The 23496-nt window shown below is 39.6% G+C and overlaps 1 protein-coding gene across 1 annotated transcript in view; it reads left to right on the top strand.

The window, feature by feature from the left end:
- The window catches only part of THSD7B (thrombospondin type 1 domain containing 7B), a 758467-nt gene that overhangs the window by 643397 nt on the left and 91574 nt on the right, over positions 1 to 23496 (top strand). The window contains exons 15-16 of the mRNA XM_022569631.3: positions 12088 to 12221; positions 19428 to 19578. Of these exons, the coding sequence (XP_022425339.2) occupies positions 12088 to 12221; positions 19428 to 19578 (285 nt within the window). The remainder of the gene's footprint in view (positions 1 to 12087; positions 12222 to 19427; positions 19579 to 23496) is intronic.

The following is a 23496-nucleotide window of genomic DNA, read 5'->3' as shown; positions in this document are numbered from 1 at the left end:
GTTTGTTATGGAAGGACTCACACTAAGAGTTCATGTTTTTAAAAGCCATTTTGTGCTGTGCCTGGCCTTGTATTTTAACTGGGAGAACTGTTAGGGCACAATGCGGCCTTAGAACTGCTTCCTCATGCATTTATCTGCAGAAGAAAAAGACTACTTTGTGTGTGTGTGTGTGTGTGTGACACATAATATCTTTGTGCAAAAGACTCTTTATAATATTTTTTTATTTTCTTTCTTTTTTGCCCCAAACTATATGAAAATAATAATTACCTGTTTTTTCTTGGGTGAAAAATACACTGTTCTCCCCTGCCTTTTGTGATAGCGGGAGCATTTAGAAATTAGCCACATTAGGAATGGAGTTTGCAGACTGCAATTCTTATCTCTTTCCTTCTACTAGGCAGAATAAAGGCCATTTTTGATGGCTCCTTCTTTTGTTCTGTTCTCTCTAACTCCCTGATAGACTTTGGAGTAAGTGACAGATGAGAACCAATGCATTTTAGAGTAGGAAAGATTTGTTTGTTGCAATGATTAAGAGACGGTAACATGGTGGGCCCAGAGTTCTCACTGCATGTTAGGAAACACGTGAAAAGTCGTTTCTTGCCAATTTGGGGCTTTCCTTTTGGACTTGGTCCTAGAAGCCAGTTTTATGCTCGCCTACTGTGAATATTGGGAAGTTCTGAGCAAACCTCCCAAAGACTAGATTGCTTTTCAGGTCACACATGGTCTCAGATTTAGCCCAACTAAGCCAAGATAAGATGAAATAAGATGGTAAAAGTATTATGTGAAGAAGTTTTCTTGGCAAACATCCAAGTTTCTGCTGCTCTGCTCATTAGCAATACCCCCTGGAATTCAGGGCACTGGGGAAGCTGATGCCTTGTCTTCTTTCTTCCAATTCTGTTGGTAAAAAAAGAGGAAACTTTAATGCGTCACTAGGTTCTAGAATATGCTAATCTTAAATGAGTTCAAAAAGTAGCATTAAGGTTTTACTTGTCTCTTTCATTTTCACCACCAAATCTTGGTATCTCTTCTTCCTTGTTATGTTGGAAGCTTTGTGAAAATAGTAGATATAATGATTATTTTTTCATAACCGTAACCTCATATTGGGACCACTTCACCTTTCTCAGTGCCCTCACACATTCCCATCTCCTCTTCCTCACATTTAAGATGACTTACGTGTCCCAAACTTCGTTTGGAATATCTCTCTTGATATAAATCTCAGAAGTTTTAGTGGCGCGTGCCCCTTATCTACCAATTAAATTCTACCTCATCAAATTTCCCATTTTCTTACCCCAGGTGGCTGCAGTCTTCAAGCTTCATCCTGTATGTATCAGGGCCTTGTGTATAGTTTATGAGAGTTAGATTTAGATTTTGGTTTGTTTGCTTGATTGACAAATCTCTCATCTGAAGTAGGTCCTAGTAGATTAATCCCAACTAGGGCTACCCATCCTTGTCCATTTGTATCTGATAGTTCAGCCACACAAACATAGGATTTCTTTGCCCAAGGAATGTGCAACTTAGGTCATACTGCTTCTTTACACAAATACATTTTTTATAACTCAAATTACATTGATTTCCTAGGCATGCTCCAATAGGCCTCTTACATTCGAGTGCAGAGACAGTTGCCTGTATCCTAGAGTAAGGATAGCATGATGCTCTCAACTACTGAGAATGAGTGAGAGCTATACAAGACCCTCTCCCAGCAAAGGAAGGTAACGGTTTTCCCCAAAGCCTTCACTTGTGTTGGACACTTACATAATGAGTTGCAAGTCTCGGGCTTAAATCCCTTCTCCTCCCTTTCTTGATAAACCTCAAACAATAGCATATACCTTTCTGACTTAACCTTTGGGCATCTGTTTGTGAGAACTGAGATCCGCTAATCTCTGCTTTAGCACTGCCTTATACCTATAACTTGTAAAACTTTTGTTACCTGCCAGAAGCCAAAGTAGTCTCTGTTTCAGACTCTCTTTTGTATTGCAACAGAGAAAGAAAGTTTTCCTTTCTCACGTGATTTCTGGTGGTCATATTCTGGACCCAGACTTACTTTGTCTGTATCTGTCTCTCTGTCTATCTAATCTGTACACTAGACCCCTAGACAGCATCTTATAGCTGCTAAGAGCAGAAAGGTTCTTTCACTGGTCAGGTTTCCATGGTACAATCCAACCCCCTCTGAGACATGTAACTCTTTTTAATTTTATGGTGGTAAGAACACTTAACATAAGATAGCCCTACCCCCTTAACAGATTTTAAGTCGATAATATAGTATTGTTATCCATAGGCAGTACTGTACAGCAGATCTCCAGAACTTTTCATGTGAAATATTTTGCCCATTGATTGGCAATTCCCTGTTTTTCCCTCCCTGCGGCCCCTGACAACCACGATCCTATTCTTTGCTTCAGTGAGTTTGACTGTCGGATATACGTCATATATGTATATTCATACAGTATTTATCCTTATGAGATTGGCTTATTTTACATAATATCCTCAAGATTCATCCATAACCTCTTTTCTGAAGGGTTACGTGTTCAGCTCTTCCAGAGTTTTCTGGAAGTATCGATCATAGCTGGCATGGGATTGCTTTTTGTTTCTCTTGTTTTTTTTTTTTTTCCACTTCAGCTTGACTGATAACTGCAATCTGTTCTATGAAAATCCAAAGGGCCACTGTGACAGTAGTCCCTGGTATACTGTGAGCAATCTACAAAATTCCATCTGCTCTCATATCACAGCATGGCAGTGGGCAGCATCTCCCAGGGGACTGGAGAAGGCAATCCAGACTCTGGAGTGAGTTTCCCTCTCTCATTCTATTGGTTATGATTGTTTACACTGCTGTGGTACAGAGAGTGGGCTTTATAGTTCAACTTGCCCCAAGTTGCCTGTGTCAGTATGTTCCGCCAGTTCTGTATCACATACCAGGCACAGAGGGATTCTGCTTAGTGCTCGTGTGTGCGCACACACACACTTTACTGTAGAATATCCTGTGCTTTATGGGATCTGCACACCGACAACTTTTGTTGCTAATGTCCCTTACCATGTAGTCCACTTTAAGACCATGGTTTATTTTTATAGTTGCTTAAATGTCACAAATAAGAAATGTAAATCTGCTAAAGGAGAAATATGCTCTGCAGTAAAAAAAAAAACTAAGGCATTTCTGCTTATTCACCATTATAAATAATCTACGTTACATCAGCACAGATTACTGAGCTTAACCATGGCCTTTTGGATGAGGGCTTTGTGGTTCTCCTCTTTTAAATACCCTCTGTAATGGGCGGCCCGTGTGTGACATCCTTGAATGGGAAGGAAACATGGGGAAGGGGAAGAAGTACATGCATGGCTTGAGGCCACATTTACTCAATCTCAGTACCCAGCTCTCCCATCTCCCATCCCTCCACCCCCTGCCGTGGGGGGAGGAAAATAAGACTATGTGGATGGCAGAGACAGTTTAGCCGTGCGTGGGTGTTGGTCTTGATAACGAGGACCTTGTGCTTAAAAGGTCAGCAGTGATATTCAGACCAGAGGGAAGGGGTTAAGTGTTATAGACCACTGGAAAATAAAAAGTAAAGAATCTGGAGGTTAGAACTTCTCAGGAAAATTTTATTTCAATATTCACTTTTAGAAAGAGGGCTTCTCTGTATAACATCTTATCAAAATATAAACAATGTAGGGCATAGCCTCCTTTTCAGTTTATTTATTCTCTTCTTTACATGTAAAGGCAGTGGTTCCCTGAGTGTTTGATACGAGGACCTTGTGCTCTTAGTTAGCCTGGGTTGAGAAAATTCCTAATGAGTGATAGCAGTTCCTTCAAATGAAATTAAAACTTTAAAATCACATTCCCTGCCTTCATTTGACAAGTGGTGGGACTAACATTTATGTGATTATATTATTCATTGAGACTACAGATAAGGTTTGGAATGAGAATGCATTCACGGGCCCCTTGCAACAATGTGACAGTTCTCTGGGTCTGCAAGCTTGGAAACCACTATTCTTAGGAGATAGGGAATGAAACTACCATGGTCATTATTTTAATAAACTTCCCATTGGCTTTAAAGTTCAACACTTTGTCAATAAATCTTGAAAATAAAACTCATTCAGCATTATTAAGTTCATTTTTAGATTTTTTTAACATCAGAATTGAAAAGAAAATATATAATGCATGTTTAAAATCAATGGTGAGGGCTTCCCAGGTGGCGCAGTGGTTAAGAATCCGCCTGCCGGGCTTCCCTGGTGGCGCAGTGGTTGAGAGTCTGCCTGCCGATGCAGGGGACACGGGTTCGTGCCCCGGTCCGGGAAGATCCCACATGCCGTGGAGCGGCTGGGCCCATGAGCCATGGCCGCTGAGCCTGCACGTCCGGAGCCTGTGCTCCACAACGGGAGAGGCCACAACAGTGAGAGGCCCGCGTAATGCAAAAAAAAAAGAATCCGCCTGCCAATGCAGGGAACACGGGTTCGAGCCCTGGTCCGGAAAGATCCTGCATGCCGCGGAGCAGCTAAGCCCATGCACCACAACTACTGAGCCTGCGCTCTAGAGCCCGTGAGCCACAACTACTAAAGCCCGTGTGCCTAGAGCCCATGCTCTGCAACAAGAGAAGCTACCACAATGAGAAGCCCCTGCTCGCTGCAACGAAAGCCCAACGCAGCCCAAAATATTAAATAAATAAATAAATAGATAGATAGATAAATAAAACCAATGGTGAATCTTACATACCAGGGATGATGGTAAGCTCAGAGAATTCTCAGGAAGCTAAGGAGGTAGTGTGGGAAAACACCTGGGAAGAGGAGGTTAGCCAGGGCCTCAGACTTGAACGTCTGGGCTAAAACTGACAGTTACCCACACCCTATATTATGGATCACCAGACTCCAGATTTCCAGAAAATCCTGACTCCAAGTGTTGCCCTTTTGAGCAACTCATAGCACAAAATGACAGGCATAATGATTTTCCCACAGATACCAATTTAAAACCATTTGTGGAATATTGTTTTAACCCATCATCTTCACACAAACGGTTGCAACCATTCAAAAGACACAGGCCTAATCTTGCTTTAAATTTGCAAGTTTTCTGAGACATTTTTTGGATTTTTGAAATTATGAAAAGAGATTCCATACCTAAAGACTAGGAATGAATTGGTTAGGCAATATTATTTTCTACATAAAGTAATATGCATCGTTTACTGTATAGACATCTTTGAATATTCAGCTCTTGGTTTTCGTTTTTCAGGAATTTATAAATGTTAGCATTATCTTCATCATTGAAAAGATAGTGACTGGCTCTCGAAGCATGGTGATGTGCTTGTACAAGCTAAACAGGCAGAGCCTGTGAACTCTTGGCATCACCAGGGTGGGATTCTCAAATAATCTCAGTTTAAGCACCAGCCTCGTCATTTATAAGCCATAAATGACTAACTTAGCTTCTTCAAATTTCAGTTATTTTACCTGTAAATAGGGATCCACCAACATTTTCTATCTCAAACGATTGTGATGATCAAGACCTAAGACATGGAATGTCTTGTATAAGCCATAAAGATCCACAGAGTGTTATTGTGTTACCACTGATGACCAAGGACTAGTGATGGGTGGGCTCATTGTAAAGCATGCGGCTGCAGTTGCATTAGGACTGAACTTTTTAGCATTGCATATACACACTACATTGTACACAAACAAATTATAAATGCATGATGAACAAAAATGGAACCAAAAGATTATTTGTGTAAATGTGATAATTTCCAGTCAGTAAGACAAGTCGTAATGGAGGAGAGCGTAACTTCACGGCTGACTGAATAAGAAAAGGGACAGAATTTGGTAAGTTGAAGGAAGGTGTAGCCTAGAGGACCCTTCTGAAAGGAAAGCGTAAGCCCTGGAGGAAGAAAGAAAGTATAGACCAGCAGAAAATGGCTAGCAGGGAAGTTCTTTGAATTAAGCGATGAGAATCGTAGACCTAATCAGAGGCAAATTTGTGCACTTTTGGCTGAGAACTAACAACCTTTTGCGGGAGAAGGAAGCCCGTAGTGCTTTACCGATCTTACCACTCCTAGAGACCATTTCCTCTCACATTCCAATGGGATAGACCCTGGCTCTGCCTTGCAGAAATCTCTAGTCCCAGTTGGACCTTTGAACTCATGTTCAAGTTCCAAGCAGCACAGTGCCCAGCATGGAGGTCTCAAGCCTGAAGTTTTCTACCTGGGTCTTCACTGGCAGCTTCACTGGAGCAAAAATTTATTCTATAGAAAATTGGAGGCCATGACTTTTCCTTTCTTTCTTTTTTTTTTTTTTTAATTTTGGTTGTTGTTGGATTATTTGCTTTATTTGAGCCCTTGAACGCTAAGACTCTGATGTACAATATTGATACCTACTGAACCCCAATGAGACCCTGCTTCCAAGTTTATACCAGTCAGTCCATAGGTGGAGAGTAATTTCAGAAAACAGTCCTTAGTTAAATTGATCAGTTACAGTGAGCAAAGGCTTATTTAATAAATATTAAAAGACTGACTAAATGAATGAGTTTATGATATGACTCTGGAACTACAAAATTATAAAAACACAGTTCCCTCCTTTATCAAAAATAAGGTGACCATATGTGCGTGGGTTTTTCTCTGGGCTTTCTATCCAGTTCCATTGATCTATATTTCTGTTTTTTTGCCAGTACCATACTGTCTTGATTACTGGAGCTTTGTAGTATAATCTGAAGTCAGGGAGCCTGATTCCTCCAGCTCTGTTTTTCTTTCTCAAGATTGCTTTGGCTATTTGGGGTCTTTTGTGTTTCCATACAAATTGTTAAATTTTTTGTTCTAGTTCTGTGAAGAATGCCATTGGTAGTTTGATAGGGATTGCATTGAATCTGTAGATTGCTTTGGGTAGTACAGTCATTTTCACAATGTTGTTTCTTCCAATCCAAGAACATGGTATAACTCTCCATCTGTTTGTATCATCTTTAATTTCTTTCATCAGTGTCTTATAGTTTTCTGCTTACAGGTCTTTTGTCTCCTTAGGTAGATTTATTCCTAGGTATTTTATTGTTTTTGCTGCAATGGTAAATGGGAGTGTTTCCTTAATTTCTCTTGGAAGGTGTGGAAACCTAAGTTGATGTTATAAAATTTTATTTCCTTGGGTCTGTAGCAATACACCCCTTCCCCCATCTGGTGTCATAGGGATGTCTTGCTGGTCCAGCTGCCCACTCTCTCTAATGTACATCGATCAGGATTGCACACACATACTGCAATCCATTGGTAGTGGCTGCCTGGCCTTCAGTGTAGGAAAAGATGCTGGAAAAGAACACTATACATGACTAGTAATGTCTGCCATGGGCACAGGCATGAAGAATGAAGTTAGAACACTCCCTAACACCATACACAAAAATAAACTCAAAATGGATTAAAGAACTAAATGTAAAGCCAGACATTATAAAACTCTTAGAGGAAAACATAGGCAGAACACTTTATGACATAAATCACAGCAAGATCCTTTTTGACCCACCTCCCAGAGAAATGGAAATAAGAACAAAAATAAACAAATGGGACCTAATGAAACTTCAAAGCTTTTGCACAGCAAAGGAAACCATAAACAAGACCAAAAGACAACCCTCAGAATGGGAGAAAATATTTGCAAATGAAGCAACTGACAAAGGATTAATCTCCAAAATTTACAAGCAGCTCATGCAGCTCAATATCAAAAAAAACAAACAACCCAATCCAAAAATGGGCAGAAGACCTAAATAGACATTTCTCCAAAGAAGATATACAGATTGCCAACAAACACATGAAAGAATCCTCAACATCAATCATTAGAGAAATGCAGATCAAAACTACAATGAGGTATCACCTCACACCAGTCAGAATGGGCATCATCAGAAAATCTACAAACAATAAATGCTGGAGAGGGTGTGGAGAAAAAGGAACCCTCTTGTACTGTTGGTGGGAATGTAAATTGATACAGCCACTATGGAGAACAGTATGGATGTTCCTTAAAAAACTAAAAATAGAACTACCATATGACCCAGCAATCCCACTACTGGGCATATACCCTGAGAAAACCATAATTCAAAAAGAGTCATGTACCACAATGTTCATTGCAGCTCTATTTACAACAGCCAGGACATGAAGGAACCTAAGTGTCCATCAACAGATGAATGGATAAAGAAGATGTGGCACATATATACAATGGAATATTACTCAGCCATAAAAAGAAATGAAATTGAGTTATTTGTAGGGAGGTGGATGGACCTAGAGTCTGTCATACAGAGTGAAGTTAAGTCAGAAAGAGAAAAACAAATACTGTATGCTAACACATATATATGGAATCTAAAAAAAAATGGTTCTGAAGAACCTAGGAGCAAGAGAGGAATAGAGACGTAAATGTAGAGAATGGACTTGAGGACACGGGGAGGGGGACGGGTAAGCTGGGATGAAGTGAGAGAGTGGCATGGACTTATATATACTACCAAGTGTAAAATAGATAAATAGATAGCTAGTGGGAAGCAGCCGCATAGCACAGGGAGATCAGCTCAGTGCTTTGTGACCACCTAGACAGGTGGGAAGGAGACGCAAGAGGGAGGAGATATGGGGACATATGTATATGTATAGCTGATTCACTTTGTTATAAAGCAGAAACTAACACAGCATTGTAAAGCAATTATACTCCAATAAAGATGTCAAAAAAACAATTCCCAATAAAGAAGTAATAAATAGGACTCATTACCAGGAGAATGAAATGTTACTTCTCTCAGAGGATTTAGATTTTTCAGTGGCATTTCTTAGCATCGGTGGCCCTGTTAAACCCTGTTATTTTCTTCCTAATTTGTACCATTTAGAAATGATTTTCATTTAACTTTCCCATGGCTTATTTTTCTTCTTCAGAACATTTCCGCATGATTCCCCGATAAAGTCAATGCTTTAACACATTTCCATTATGAAACTATAATAAGTGCCAAACAGATACCAGTATGAAATAGCCAGAACATAAAGGACTGACATGAGAAGAAATTGGGCATCTGGGTAGTAAATGTTTATTCTTGATGGCCTGCTGCCTTTTTGCCTCTTGTGGGCGTTTTCGATCCTCTAGGTAAGATTCCTTGCCTGATGAACAAGGTCTCTAAACAAACAGCTCTCACAGTTCTTTAGGGACAGCCTTTCTTTCCCATAACAAAAATCGTCAGGCAGCACCTTTTGCTAATGTAATGATGGCTGTTCTTCACCAAAGCCCCATAATGGAAAGAAAAGGGTTTCATTTTTGTTCCCTCTTATTGTCCTCTGAGCTTTGTAAAACACCCCTTATACATTCCATTTATGAGCCTGTTTTCTCTGGAAAATTAAGTGAGGGTCACTGAGCAATCTGTGCCCCTTCAAAAATCTGTTTCAATTCAACAAATACTGATTGGGCATCACCCCCTCCTCGGAATGTTTTACAAAATGCGGACAGCGTAGAAGCATAGTCCCTGGCTTCCTAAGACAAGTTTTGTTCAGGTAGTCATATAAGCAAACACTGAGAGTCCGGGTCTGGCTTTGGTTAAAACCAGAAGCGTATTTATGAGTAGAGGGTTCACATTGTGTTTCTCTCGGCGTATTCTTTCAGTATGATTTACAGTACAGAGGAGACATTAAGACTAAAGTTAGCAGAAAAGCTCAAGTAGATGAGAGAATAGGAGACACATAGAGAGGAGTCAAGGTGATGACTTCATTGAATGTGTTTCGTCCCCAAGCTCCACACAATGTGGCCCTAATTGCCACCACTGGCCCAGCCTTGCACATGGCACCTGACATTATCATCTGGCTACAAATCTGCTTAAAGCTGAAACTCTCACTGGGCACCAAAGACATGCCAACTGGAGTCACGGGAAAGGCCTTGTGGAAGTGGTGGGAGTCAGTTGGACTTTCGATGAAGGTGGGGATTTGTCAGCAAGAAGTGACAGTATAAGCAATTCTAAAATGGCAGACACATTGGGGAAAAAATCAGGTAAATCCATGTGATGGAGAATCTCCTTCAAGAGGTCCCGTTTTTACACCATTATTCAAGAAGGTGGGTCAACATCTCCCTACACAGACCTGCTCCCTGCCTTCCGGTAGCTTGGCGATGAGGTTAGCGACTCTGCTACAGATGTAGATCACTGGGGCATAGAGAATAAAAACAGTAAGCCAATACATGACCAGGTGTTCAAATGTGTATATCAAAGGTACATGCAACTAAACAGTTTTTCATTTTCCATCTGACCTTGGGGCTTTATACGGGAGGGAGGAGGACAGGGTAAGCTCTGCTTAGTATCGAGAGCTTTAGAAAAATAGGTCCATCTCAGAGTCTATCCTATCCACTTGCTCTCAGATTCATGCATGAGCTGTGGGAAAAATTACTTTTTTAATTAATTTCTTCATCTCCCCCGTTTGTGCAAAGTGCTTTAGCAGACTTTCTTATATCTCATAGGAAAGCCAAAAAGCTTTCTTTAAATTGTCTGATACATATTGAAGTGTTTATAGAACAAACCTGTAAATTCAGTGACAGCTTTATTTCCATGGTGAATCTGGGTCAGCTAAACCCTCAACTGTCATGAGCTTCGTTCCCTGGTGTCTCTTAGATTTGGGTCACGTCTTTTCATTTTTATAGATTTTTTTCTCTTACCTTTATGAGTTTTAGGGGGCAGACTTTTTTCCTTTCCAAGCTATTACTTCCTTATTCTAATGTAGGCACTGCTTCTGACCCTTTCATTCCATTCTTGTCAGCATTCACAGCATGAAATGTGATTCTTTTATTACTTAATTCCTTCCTTTCCTCACATCCATTTCCACTTCTATTTTCCCATCTCCTTTCATTTTGCCCTCACATATTTTTCACTTTGCAGTTTCCCTTATTGTTGTATGCTCTACATGAGAGAGTCAAATCGAACCCCACAGTTAAAAATAGTTTCTGACATTATTTGTGATTCCTAAGATGTAGTCTCGCCAATAACCTTTTCTCATCTGATTTCCATCTCACCTGCTGACAGTGCTCCAATCTTGTTTTCTGGTTATCCCATTACATAGTGCTTTCCCTTGCATTTAGTGGAAACTTGCAAGTAATGGTTCTGTTTGGATAGCACAGCCTAGTCATCATTTGCAATTTTATGGAATTGGAAAGGCAAGGGGGAGGAAAGGCATGGGGCTTAAGTCCTTGTTTAAAAGGAAAAGCACTAATTAACTATTTTGGTAATAGGTTGAATCACTACTCATCGACATGCTACACTAGAGCCATCTTTGTGATCTAGAGTAACATATCATATGACACAACAATTTTTTTTCTTACCAAGGGAGAACACTGTGTTTACTATTGAGGAGGAATGCCTTTTAAATTCAGTCTTGAAGAGGCAAACTCAATTGACCACCCAATGGTATAAAATTTCAGGAGAAAATCATCACACATAAATGCATAGGAAGTAACCTAAGAATTCATTGACTGTATTTATTGTTTCTACTATAAATCTATATATATTCACAGTCAGTAATCATGCACAGCCTCTAACATGTGTGTTTGTCTTGTGTATGTGTGTGTCTGTGTGTTCTAGCCATGCTCTGAAAACACCCTACACATCTCTAAATTCATATAAAGCCACAATGCCCAGAAGGCTAAATGATTGCCTATTAGCATTGATCATTTGGGGACATAAAAAGAAATTTCTGGTGCAAATAATACCACTTTCCTTTTGCATTCTAAGAACCTTATATTCAAGAGTAAATTTGCCTTACCTCTATTTGTGTCAATTGACATTGTAAAGTACATCTGAGAATACAGTATACCATATAATTGAGAGCTGGACCATCTTAATAGATGCTGTGTGAGCTCTTTGAGGAAATGAAAAGGTAATGGAATTCCTGTTCTTGGCGGTAGATAAGGACTGTCCTTTGTTCTCTTCTGCAAAGGCATGCCATCATATTCTAGTTGATTTCCCCTGTATGTTTCTTTAGGTAAGTCAGTAATTTCAGAGAAGCCAAATATATCTTGCTTTTGGGGAACACAACTTGGCTATTGGGGCCAGAGTACAGTTCTTGGGTTCTGTTCAGCCGACTTTACTAAAAGATAGGCTGTTTCTCCGTAACTTGGATAGTGCCACATAATTTTCTTTTCCTTTCCTATTCTTGACAGGTACACGAGGCAGTCCCGTGTTACAGTGAGTGCAATCAGTATTCCTGGGTTGTAGAACACTGGTCTCCATGCAAAATCCACAATGAGCTGAGGTCCCTGCGCTGTGGAGGAGGAATGCAATCTAGGAAAATCAGGTGTGTGGAAATGGAGACACTGGGGAAATGTGGCAGTGGAATTTATATATTTTTATAAAAACAACAGTGTTGCTTATCCAAGTATACTCTGATTTTCACACAGTATCCTCTGGCTTTTGGTCATCTTTAAGTATCCCTGGAAGTATATGTGCCTTGAGCTGCCATGAATATTGTGGGATTCTGTCTGCATCGCAGCCACAATCCTTAACATTTCCTGCAAATGATATCAGTGGAAAAACCAACTGCATGGAGCACGCCCACATCCCTGCAGTGATACGTGGCCATCACTGCTAACAAATTAGGTGATTCTGACTGTGATGCCATGTCTCTCTTTTGCGCTGTGTTAGTACAATTGATGGGCATTATCTTAATTTTGGATGTCAGTACATTGAAAGGTCAATTTAAGGCCTTTAATAATTTCCACCGTTAGCCTTGGAAACTAATATGAGAATACCTGTGAACAGTAATGATATATTTTAATATAAAAAGAACACAGCTCTGAAAGAATTTAGTGAATGCTCAGTTATTTACTGAGGGAGTTTAACATTTTTGTTTGGTAAATATGGCAGCGATGCAAAGGAAACAGCTGAGTTCATCGAAAAAGTCTATTTAGAAATGATTTGGGAAGAAAGAAGGATACTTTTATTACCAACTGAGGAAAATAGCAACAAATGTTAGAGAATGAATAAGCAAAAGCCAAAATATTAATCGTAAACAATGATTTAGTATGTAAAATCAAGAAGAAAACCCAGTGTGGTCAACTATTCAGTTGCATGAGCATAGTGTATCATTTTGCTAGATTTAGGAAGTTCCATTTCAAGTGGACACACGGTGCCCAAAGCAGGTAGCTCCCTATCAAGTTATCTATGAAGTCAGTTGCCGAGGCAGAGCTTACTTCTATGTGTTTATTGTTATTCAGCACCAGTGAACTTACTTGATTCAGTAATTCAATACCCACCAATTCTGAGTCTTACCTAGTCGCAATGTTGCAAAATCACTGGTAAGCCTGTTGGAAGAAATAGCTGCTAGCATAATCATAGACGTGCTCCTGATCACCAACCCAGGCAAAGGGCTAATAGACAAATTGTCTTTCCTTCCCTTTGTTCACTGCCTGCTCCCCTGGGGGCTAGTTGCTCAGGCTGCCAAACTTGGGCGTCTACCTCTTTTTCTTCAAAATCTGTGTCTCTTTTTTTTTTTTTTGACATCTTTATTGGAGTATAATTGCTTTACAATGGTGTGTTAGTTTCTGCTGTATAACAAAGTGAATCAGTTATACATATACATATGTTCCCATATCTCTTCCCTCTTGCGTCTCCCTCCCTCCCACCCTCCCTATCCCACCCCTCTAGGTGGTCACAAAGCACCGAGCTGATCTCCCTGTGCTATGCGGCTGCTTCCCACTAGCTATCTGTTTTACGTTTGGTAGTGTATATATGTCCATGCCACTCTCTCACTTTGTCACGGCTTACCCTTCCCCCTCCCCATATCCTCAAGTCCATTCTCTAGTACGTCTGTGTCTTTATTCCCGTCTTACCCCTAGGTTCTTCATGACATTTTTTTTCTTAGATTCCATATATATGTGTTAGCATATGGTAAATCGGTGTCTGTTACGTCCTATTTTCTCATGGCTTTGAGAAATGATTGACCAGGCTAGCTTATCAAGTAATATGTGTAAATGAGCTGTGGCACTTCTCACTCTCACCCCAGCCTGGCCTCTTAGCAGTATTAAAGCAAAGTCTCAGGAGAGAAAGGAAAGCTTTAAGAGAGTAAATTGCTAGTGGCAGAATTGTGGCAGGTTGATTGAGGAAAAACACACTTGAACAAGAGGGCCTTTAAGCCATGCCTCTCAGCTCAAATGGATGAAGCCTGATATAATAAAAATAACACAACTACAAGATATGTGTTATGGGCTGAATTGTGTCCCCCTGACCCAAATCTATGTATTGAAGTCCTAACCCGCAATACCTCAAAATGTGGCTGTATTTGGAGACAGGGCCTTTAAAGAGGTAGTTAATGTTAAATGAGATCATTGGGGCAGGCTCTAATCCAATCTGACTGATGTCCTTATAAGAAGAGTAGATTAGGACACAGACACACACAGAGGAAAAAACCATGTGAAAATACAGGTAGAAGGTGGCTATCTACAAGTCAAAGGAGAGAGCCCTCAGAAGAAACCAACCCTGCCAACACCTTGATCTCAGACTTTCAGTCTCAAGCCTTACACGTATGTTGTTTAAGCCACACAGTGTGTGATATTTTGTTATGGCAGCCCTAGCTAACTAATGCAGACTCACTGTGTTACATACTTTATATATATGTGAAGCAGGTTTTCCAGCCATATTGCTTTCCAAACCATTATTGACCTTAATAAAATGGTGTTCTAGTGAGTGAAACAGTTTATCCGTTTATCTTTGGTGAAACCTCCAAACTAGAGGACATCTTCATGGTTCATACATGACAGCAATCATTTATGAATTCAAAAAATATTTATGAATATTTGCCTTTTATGTATCAGGCATTGGGGATGCAAAAGTGAACAAATTACTGTCCTCAAAGAACTTAGAGCAGCAGGGAAAAAAATAAATGCATAAAATACTATATAATGGAATGTCTTTGCTATGAAATGCCAAGAAAAAAATAAAATTGGATTGGTGTGATGGAGGCTACTGTTTTGGAGAGGCTGGTCAGCAAAACATTTAAGCAGAGACCTGAAAAATGTGAGAGACTTGAATGAATGTAAAGATCTATATTAAGAGAATTCCAAGGGGAAGGAGTTCCAAAGCAGGAACCTTCTTGGCTTGTTATAACAAGATGGATTACACCACGTCCCATATGGCTGGTGTCAGTACTCAAATTGTATAGTCTTCTAAAATAAGGTTAAAATATATTTTTCTAACAGCATCATGAAGCTATGGGAGGTCTGAGACAGAGTGAATGACATGCTCTTATTTACGTTTGAAAAGGACCTTGCTAGATGGAGTATAGAGAAGGAATTTTGGGGTGTGTAAGCAGCGGCAGGGATGAAGGTTTGAATGACATCCCAGAATTCCAGGTGAGAGAGGCTGATGGTCAGACGGCCTTTGTACTAGGGAAGGTGGTGAGGTGGTCACATTTGGACTGTATCTGGAAGGTACAGATGACCGGATTTGCTTATACAGTGATTGTAGAATGTGGAAAAAAGAGAAGTATCGAAGATGATTGCTAGGTTTCAGGGCCTGAGCAATCATGAGAATGGTGGTGCCATTTGTTGAGATGAGAAATATTAGTAGCAAATTTGAGAGAGAAAATCAAAAGCTAGCTTTGGAACACAATAAATTTGAGATATTAGTTTTCCAACTGAGAAGGCTTGGAGTGACAGATTGGAGTTCAGAGAGTAATGGGGGTATAAATTAGGCGTCAGCTATAAATTTGAAATATATTGATAAGAAAGAAAGAAATTGCGCCCTGGGGAACACAGATATTCATAGATTAGAGCAAAGGGAAAGATCTTACAAATGAGACTGGGAAAGAGCCAGTCAACTAGAAGGAAGACCAAGAAAATGGGAAGACTAGAGTTTTTCAAAAAAGAAAGAGTAATCAATTGTTTCAAATGGCTCTGAGAAGTTTACTAAGATAAGAATTGGCTATTGAGTTTGGCAAAGGGGACTCTGTTGATGATCTTGATATGAGTTTTCTCTGGAATGATAGTAAAAGTGTGATTAAAGTAAGTCCAAGAGGTAATAATGGAGGAAGAGGAGAGAGGGTGTGGAGATAGTAAATATAGACATGCTTTAAAGCAGTTTTGTAATGAGCCTGAGTGGAAATGAAGGTGATGATCAAAGGGAGATATGGCAAGGAAATCGATGATGCAGGATATGTAACTACAGGGGCATTTTTATTTGGGAACACCTTCAATTTCAGTCTTTTAAGTCTTTACTCTTGTGCTTGTCAGGACCCCTAGAAGACACTCTTCTTAAATCACATGTGAAACAGATAATCCTAGCAACCAGTATTTGGGAAACCCAATGAAAAAAGGCTGATGTGGTAGACAGAATGATGGCTCCCAAAGATATCCACATTCTAGCCCCTGAAATCTGTGAATATGTTACCTTAAATAGCAAAAGATTCTTCACAGATGTGATTAAGTTAAAGATCTTGAGATGGAAAGATTACGGATCCTCTGGATGGGAACATTTTATTCACCAGCGTCCTTAAAAGTGGATGAGGAGATGGGAAAGGAAAAACAGAAAATGTGACTAAAGAAGCAAGACACAGAGAGATAGAAGGCTGCTGACTTTGAAAACAGAGAAAGGGGCCATGGCCCCAAGGCATGTGGGTGGCTTCTAGAACATGAAAGAGGTAAGGAGACGATTCTCCTCTAGAGCCTCCAGAAAGGAATGCAGCTCTGCCAGAGCACTGATGTTAGCCTTGTGAGTTCCATGTTGGATTTCTATACTACAGAACTGAAAAATAATAAATGTGCATTGTTTAAGTCACTAAGGTAGTAGTCATTCTTTTCAATATGTTAACTTCTCCTTAAACCCTGTTTTCAATATGATGTTCCCATCCTTAATTGGGCCATGTGTTCTCTAATCCAAAGACCTGTTTTGTGAACCTCTCCAGATAATAAACCTTCAGTTACCTGCAGGGGCAGGGCTGGGGCCATCACCTCGCTCTGGGAATTGGGGAATTGGGATTTGAGAGCTTAGGTACTTCTTAAACACACTCTCAATAAATCCTCCAGTTTTTCTACCTCACCTTCATTCACATTTCCAAAGGTAAATGCCTGAATTTTCCATGTGTTCTGATGTGTAAATGGAGTGACTTTCTTTCTTTTCCCTCCAAGGCTTAGTAATCAGCTTTCTGGGTGTGCTAAGTCAGTTACCACTAGCCTATCTATTTTCCATTGCTGCCTTTGTCCTCTCCCATGTTCTTTGTCCTTGTAGGATACTGCCTTACCCTCCCTCCTTTGTTTTGTTTTGTTAGTCTTTTTGTAACAAATTCCTTTACTATTGTCTTTGTGGCTTATTGGGAGTGAACAAAGACTAATGCATATGTTCAACTGGACACCATTGACCAGAAGTATTACCTCTTCTTTTTCAGTGAAATCATAAAAGAACATCAGCTGAGAGTGTGCAGGCAAGAAGGAAAGCAATTTTCAGCTTTTAAGTTTGCCCAGGGAAAGACATTAAAGCCATTTCGTGGTCCCTCCTTCCACTATTGACTATTACCACAAAAGCAATTAAAGTCCGTAGATGACTCTGTACCTTGCCTCCCTATATTAGAAGGCACGACATTTTCTCTCCTTTTACCATCCTCTGTTAACCTGCTTTACACAATATCTAAGTTTGTATTACTTAGCACCTCATAAAGTTTATTTTATTTTGCACCAGCTGATAGACTACTTTGCAGTTTTCCTGAATCAAAAAAAAATATTGTTTGTATAAAAGAAACTCAGAATGTATAGGGTAATTCATTCCAGCATAGCATGATTTGGGGAGCACCAAAAGCTCTCCAGCACAGCCCTCTTAAAATGCTTATTCCTTGGCTGTGGCTTTGTGTCGGAAATTACCAGATCAGTAAATGGCACCATTTAGCTCATCATCATTGTCATTTTCACCTTTACCTTGATCATTATCACTGGAAGAAGAAGGGATCTTGTCCCTATTTTTTTTTCAGTTCTGTACCCCAGTACCCAAGTAAGGGCATGGTGCAGAGTAAGCCGCTCAAAATATTTATGAAATGAATCATTATTAATAAATATCTTTGTATCCCAACACCTAGCAAAAGAGGCTTATATATAGCAAGTCTTTATTAAACATTTTTGAGAAAATAATTTAAATATGAGCTTGTTCTGTCTTCTGACACCATAGATGAGTATTGCCTATTTCTTAACTTTCTATGAATGGAACCATGCAGACTATACTCTTTTGTGTCCAGCTTCTTTTGTTCAACATTATGGTTGTGAGCTCCATTCATACAACAGTAGTTTATGAATTCTCTTTACTTTATAGCATTTAATTCAATGAGTTTATCACAATATATTTCTCTGTTTTACTGTGGCTGAATAAATATTGTAGATATTCTACTGTTGATTCTAATTCAGTTGATTATAAATAGTGGTGCTATGAACATTTTCAGGCAGGTTTTATTTTTGGGGGGGTGGTCCACATTTGTACACATTTCTCTTGTGTATATAAATAGAAGTGAAATTGTTGGGTTACATAGTATATATATGTTTAGATTTAGTAGATACTGCCAACTAGTTTGCCAAAGTATTTATGCTCCAGCCAGCAGAGTGAGAAGAGCTACAATTGCTCCACATTCTTGCCGGCCCTTGATATTTACCATGGTTTTGATTTAAGCCGTTCTGGCGGGTATATAGTAGTATAACACTTTGGTTTTAATTTGATTGAATCAATAACATGATTATTTATCTCATCTTCATCAGCACTTATCTCAGAGCAATTACAATATGTGCATCTATATAGCATGTGCTCAATTGCTGCATGAAAATGCTTGCTAATTGCCCTTTGGTTTATGATACGAAACTTCCTTACTGAAATGCAGAAAATACCTGAAAGAAAAATATGTTCAATTATTTTTTGCATAACTTTGCTATGACCTTAATTGTACTAAACAAAAACTAGGGAAGCTTAGATGCTCTGAAAGAGAAGTCTAGGAAAGGTCTAAGAGAGTCACGGGAACTGTGAAAGGTCTAGTTATTACAAAGTAATGGATTTATTCAGAGGAGCGTCTTCAAGATTTGTTACAATTAAAAAAAAAGGGCTTCCCTGGTGGCGCAGTGGTTGAGAGTCCGCCTGCCGATGCAGGGGACACGGGTTCGTGCCCCGGTCTGGGAAGATCCCACATGCCGCGGAGCGGCTGGGCCCGTGAGCCATGGCCGCTGAGTCTGTGCGTCCGGAGCCTGTGCTCCGCAATGGGAGAGGCCACGGCAGTAGATAGTTCTATTTAGATGGAGAGTTCTTCAAAGATGACAATTGTCCCTTGTCTTCTGCTTTGCCGAATAAAGGGCTCTGCCCTGAGTTATCACTCAATAAAGCTGGACTGGCTGAGAAAGGATTTTTTTTTTCCTGGTTTCTCTGCTGGTCTTATTTTATGTTTTACTATCTCTGAGGGGTAAGTAATTACGATACATCACAGCTATTTTAAATTTACTCCCCACTGTTTTAAGCGATCAAGCTATCTCGTGATCTTGCTTTGCAGATGCGTGAATGCTGCCGATGGTGAAGGGGGAGCAGTGGATAACAGCCTTTGCAACCAGGATGAAGTTCCCTCAGAAACCCAGTCTTGCTCTCTTCTGTGTCCCAGTGAATGTGTCATGTCTGAGTGGGGACCTTGGAGCAAATGCCCACAGGTAATTTCTTTTCCCTTGTCAGTGGCCTAATCCTCCAGGGCTGCCATCCCTTTTGTTCTCTGCACTTTCACAGTGCTGCCCTCCAAAGCATTCTTCTCATAACATGGGAAAATAATTTTGCCTAAGAAAGAAAAAAAAAAAATTTCAGCATGTGAAACTGAGCAATTTAAAATGCCAGTGCTTCCTTTAAGGCCTTTATCCTGGGAACACGAACAAGGAAAATGAGCCTGTAATGATCACACTAGGATTCGAATGCACGCCCGTTGTTAAAGGGGCTTCTGTGGTACCAAAATGATCCTCATTATAATCTGTTGGTTCTAATCCATTTTTACCCTTGCAGAATCAATATATCTAAGTAGCTTAACTCCACTGTGTGATTTAGCTTCCGTTAGTGATGATCTGTTTTTGCCTTGTGCTATTTTCCCAAAATGAGGTGTTCTTTTGCCATGGTCTTCTTCCAAAGCTGACCAAAAAAACACTTTTTTTTTTTTAAAGTCTAAAGCACTTGCCTTTTTCCTCTTTTTTTTTTCAAAAAAAAAATGGAAGCATAAGAGGAGTATGACAAAATATTCTTCACGTAGCGTGGTTCGACTTAATGATCTCAGAAGATAACGTTGGATATTTTAGACTTAACCTTTCTGCCTAAAAAGCTAAAAAACAAAATGAGAATGAGGAGCATATTTTATGGCTCCAAATGTTGGGGAGGAAAGAATTAGGATACTTTGGTTTCAGTGGTGATACTGACAATTTATGGAAAGATTGTGGAAATCTTTGTATGAAAATGGAAAGTATTTTTTTTAATTTTATTGAAGTGTAGTTGATTTACAATGTTGTGTTAATTTCTTCTGTACAGAAAAGTGACTCAGTTATACATATATGTTTTTTTTCATATCCTTTTCCATTATGGTTTGTCACAGAATATTGAATATAGTTCCCTATGCTGTACGGTAAAACCTTGTTGTTTATTCATCCTATATGTAACAGTTTGCCTTTGCTAATCCCAAACTCCCAATCCATCCCTCCCCTGTCCCCCTCCCCCTTGGCAACCACAGGTCTGTTCTCTATATCTGTGAATCTGTTTTTGTTTCACAGATATGTTGATTTGTATCATATTTTAGCTTCCACATATAAGTGACCATACGGCATTTGTTTTTCTCTGTCTGACTTACTTCGCTTAGTATGATCATCTCTAGTTGCATCCATGTTGCTACAAATGGCATTATTTCATTCTTTTTGATGGCTGAGTAATATTCTATTGTGTATATATATACCATACCTTCTTTATCCATTCTTCTGTTGATGGACACGTAGATTGTTTCCATGTCTTGGCTATTGTAAATAGTGCTGCTATGAACACAGGGGTGCATGTATCTTTTCACATTATAGTTTTATCTGGGTATATGCCCAGGAGTGGGATTTTTGGATCATATGGCAACTCCATATTTTTAGTTTTTTGCGGAACCTCCATACTGTTTTCCATAGTAGCTGCACCAATTTACATTCCCACCAACAGTGTAGGAGGGTTCCCTTTTCTCCACACCCTCTCCAGCATTTGTTATTTGTAGACTTTTTAATGGTGGCCATTCTGACCGGTGTGAGGTGGTAACTCACTGTAGTTTTGATGTTCATTTCTGTAATGATTAGTGGTGTTGAGCATCTTTTCATGTGCCTATTTGCCACCTGTATGTCTTCTTTGGAGAAATGTCTAGGTCTTCTGCCCATTTTTTTGATTAGGTTGTTCGTTTCGTTGTTGTTGAGTTGTATGAGCCATTAGTATATTTTGGAAATTAAGCCCTTGTCAGTTGCATTGTTTGCAAATATTGTCCCCCATTCCACATTCTGTAGGTTGTCTTTTCACTTTGTTTATGGTTACCTTTGCTGTGCAAAAGCTTGTAAGTTTGATTGGGTCCCATTTGTTTATTTTTGTTTTTATTTCTATTGCCTTGGGAGAGTAACCTAATAAAACTTTGGCATGATTTACGTCAGAGAATGTTTTGCCTGGAAAATATTTTTGAAGTTAGTTAATACCTTATATTTGCAGTTTTTAATTGTTGATTCCTTATTAATTATTGAAAATTTATCTTTGATGTTTCTATAATTCTATTCCTGAAAGGGATTTTCCTTGTTCTTTGGGGATAGGACCATACAGTATTAAGATAAAGAGGGGGCTTCCCTGGTGGTGCAGTGGTTGAGAGTCCGCCTGCCGATGCAGGGGACACGGGTTCATGCCCCGGTCTGGGAAGATCCCACATGCCACAGAGCGGCTGGGCCCGTGAGCCATGGCCGCTGAGCCTGCACATCCGGAGCCTGTGCTCCACAACGGGAGAGGCCACAACAGTGAGAGGCCTGCGTACTGCAAAAAAAAAAAAAAAAAAAGATAAAGAGGCACCAATAAAGGATAATTTGTAGGAGTGGAATGCTCGTCCTACTAAGTCACTTATTTTGTGTATAACTTGAATATAATGAGAGTTCACATTTCATGAGGACTTATTTTGTGCAAGGCATGTGTAAGAATGATTCCCTTTAGCTCTTGCAATAATCCTGCTAAGTATATCCTGTTACCAGTCCCATTGGACAGCTGAAGAAAATGATTCTCAGAAAGGCTAAGTAGCTTTCACAAAGTTTCACATTTACACATTGCTGGAGCTGGGGATGAGCTGTATTCTGTCTGATGGAGCCAGTGCCTTTGATCTCACATTCTTGGCTCATTTATCTTAGAAGAATTAAGGTAGATTTAGTCTCACTACTTCTCTTTCTTTAAGTTGCAACATTTATTTTAAGAACAGCTAGTTGTTTGAGCTGTCTGTATGATTATTCCATGACTGAGGACATACATTCACACTTTAGAAGGTGTGACAGCATATACTCTTATTATTAATCAACTTGCAGAAGAATTAGCAACCTGAACAAGTTTAATTAATTGCAGAGGTCATTATCTCCGTCACTTCTTTTTTTCTAATTTGCTCACAGAAGACTCCATCAAGCTGTAATCACTTTGCCATGAAAACGTTGCCCCCTTAAGTCAAGGTATCTGGCCACTGAGCTAACATATTTGTCTTGGGAGCATTTTATACAATGTTGTGATGGCCCTGGCATTCTGTGTCTGCTTCTTCAGGTTTCTTGGAGGCAATTTTCTTTAAGGTCTGCTTCTTTAAACATAATCACTTTATTTTTGGAGTGTTTAGAAATTGGAGCTAGAGAGAGTATTTTAACTTCCTTTCATGTGTCTGGAGGATGACACAGACAGTCACTTTCCTGTCAGCATGAAGTGAGAAGGTTGTTTTTTAAACTGCTTATATTCCTTCTTTGTTACATAGTAATAATAATAGCTCTGACAACAACAACAATACTGTCATTGAGCACATCTTATGGAACTGACACCATGCTGAAGTTTCATAACTACACTTTGCTAAGATGTTAGAACACTTATCCACGGTCACTCAGGTCTATCCGACCACAATGGCCTCGTTCTTTCTCAGGTGCACCCTGCTCTCAAGTGTAAATAAAGACTTTAGAATGGGGGAAACAAAAAATGGTAATCAGGACTCATGCCTGAGTGTCTTCTCTATCTCCAGATATGTTGCATCATTTTAATAAATTGCAGCATCTTGGCATAATGCCCCAACATCACGGGTACATAAGTGGTGCTTGATGGTGATCATGGTCATGATTATAGCAAAGTTAGCAAGCTGGATCTGCGTGCCTGAAGTTTAATTAGCACTTCAGTGTGCATTTCCTGAGAAAAAAGGAAACAATTATTGTATAATTGTGCGGATTCATGGATTCTAAATATTGGCCATTATTTTACCAAGTTCTCCTTGATAGTCTGCAGTGTGACATATGTTAACGAAACCAATTCACTGTTATTTTTTCTTCTTCTTTTTCTTCCCAGGACAGTTCTTTAGAGCCAAACGCATA

Source organism: Delphinapterus leucas, chromosome 8 (assembly GCF_059928025.1).
Source record: "Delphinapterus leucas isolate spDelLeu-1000000601 "Yukka" chromosome 8, BTC_Dleu_Yukka2, whole genome shotgun sequence".
NCBI classification, from domain to species: Eukaryota; Metazoa; Chordata; class Mammalia; order Artiodactyla; family Monodontidae; genus Delphinapterus; species Delphinapterus leucas.
This window is presented reverse-complemented; position numbering and strand designations above follow the sequence as displayed.